The sequence below is a fragment of the Austrofundulus limnaeus genome, unplaced genomic scaffold (assembly GCF_001266775.1).
Source record: "Austrofundulus limnaeus strain Quisiro unplaced genomic scaffold, Austrofundulus_limnaeus-1.0 Scaffold335, whole genome shotgun sequence".
Lineage (NCBI taxonomy): Eukaryota > Metazoa > Chordata > Actinopteri > Cyprinodontiformes > Rivulidae > Austrofundulus > Austrofundulus limnaeus.
The window spans coordinates 501,473-502,936 of record NW_013952737.1 but is presented as its reverse complement, the minus strand read 5'-3'; the positions used below and the strand labels follow the sequence as shown (position 1 = coordinate 502,936).

The 1,464-nt window shown below is 41.7% G+C and overlaps 1 protein-coding gene across 1 annotated transcript in view; it reads right to left on the bottom strand.

The window, feature by feature from the left end:
- Positions 1-1,464, bottom strand: part of pmelb (premelanosome protein b) — a 17,450-nt gene that overhangs the window by 8,144 nt on the left and 7,842 nt on the right. Inside the window, exon 7 of the mRNA XM_014022549.1 lies at positions 1,163-1,390. Coding sequence (XP_013878003.1) covers positions 1,163-1,390 — 228 coding nt within the window. The remainder of the gene's footprint in view (positions 1-1,162; positions 1,391-1,464) is intronic.

Below are 1,464 nucleotides of genomic sequence, written 5' to 3'. Positions count from 1 at the left end.
ACCTTTAGCTTTTAGCTTATGTTTTGCGCAACAGGCATTCACCCTTGCATTTTCCTAGGAAATGCAAATTCTCTAGTTACAAATAACTTCATTTCTGGACATTTATGGTTTGATTTCTTTGTATGTATGGATCACTTGGGTTGTTACCGACATCTGGCGAAAATTTCATGTCATTAGCACCTCTAGTAATATATTTACTGAGAAAAATGTTGACATGTTCAATACTTATTTTACCCGCTGTAAGTGTAGAATTAATAGAAACAGTTTTTCATTGGTTAGCTTCTGCCTGCTAGAATCATCATTCATTGCAGACATGTGTACCACATCAACATCTTTTTACCTGATATGATAATGTTTACTGAGCGACATTTCTGTCAAATCAAATTAATGGTAGTCAATATCAAACTCATTTTAACGTGTCGCTTCATCAGCTAATAGTAGTGTCTGAAGAGATGTCCTCGCCCTGATCAAGATGGCCCCCGTCTCTCTGACCATGAAAACTCTTGGGGTAGAGCTTCTAGCCCATACACCTCATTGGACTTGGCCACAGCCTCAGGATTACAGGAGGACCACCGAGCTACAGCAGCTGCCCAGATTATTACTTTTTCTAAGTTAGTTTCCCTCTCATTCTTTTTGTGATCTGTTGAGCTCAAATGCTACAGGAATTAAAGGATTAGCCTTAAAGGAAGCTAATATAGAGTTTGTCTCTAAAAAAACGTTATTTTTAAAGAACGAAGTTCAGTTAGTAATGTGACATGACCAGTGGTGGTCAAAAGGTCATGTCAGGGTTCACAATCTTTTAAAGAATGCATATCAACCTCCTCACCTGTCATGCTAGAATTCTAGACTAAAATCATCCTGGTTTGAGAAAAGTAGTCATTTTGCTCAAACTTTAATAATAAGTTGTGCTCTCACGACTCTCAATTGTCTCCCACCTTTTGTTTTTTGGCGTTGGGAGGTAAAAGTGAGGAAATAACGTCCTAGTGCAGATCCAGGTCTAAGCTCATCACAGGATTTCCCTTTCAACCTAGGCCTGTCTTTTAGAAGATTATCTTTGCATTTACATTTTAGGAAATGATTTTCTTATCTTGTTCTTGCACCACCTGCTCTGCTGGTGAGCCAAGTGTTCAGCACGTCAGCCACTGTAGTGCAGGACGCTTACCCAGTGCCAGCTGGTTCTTTGGCTCTCTGGCAGCAGGCAGCTGGTGGAGAGGTGATGGAGTTTCTGCCACCGTGGCTGTTTCCTGTGCAGACTGAGTGATGGAGGGGGTGGAGGCTTCTCCCTCAGTGTTGTCCTCCTCCGTGTCTGAGGGGACCACGCTGACACGCAGACTGGTTGCCTTGGTGGAAACCAGTAGTGGCACTGCAGACACCATGGCAGGAGCTTTCACTTCACAGAGAGATGACTGAATTAGTTTTGTGTTTAATAAACAATAGGCAGTAATATACTGTAGTATTATATCT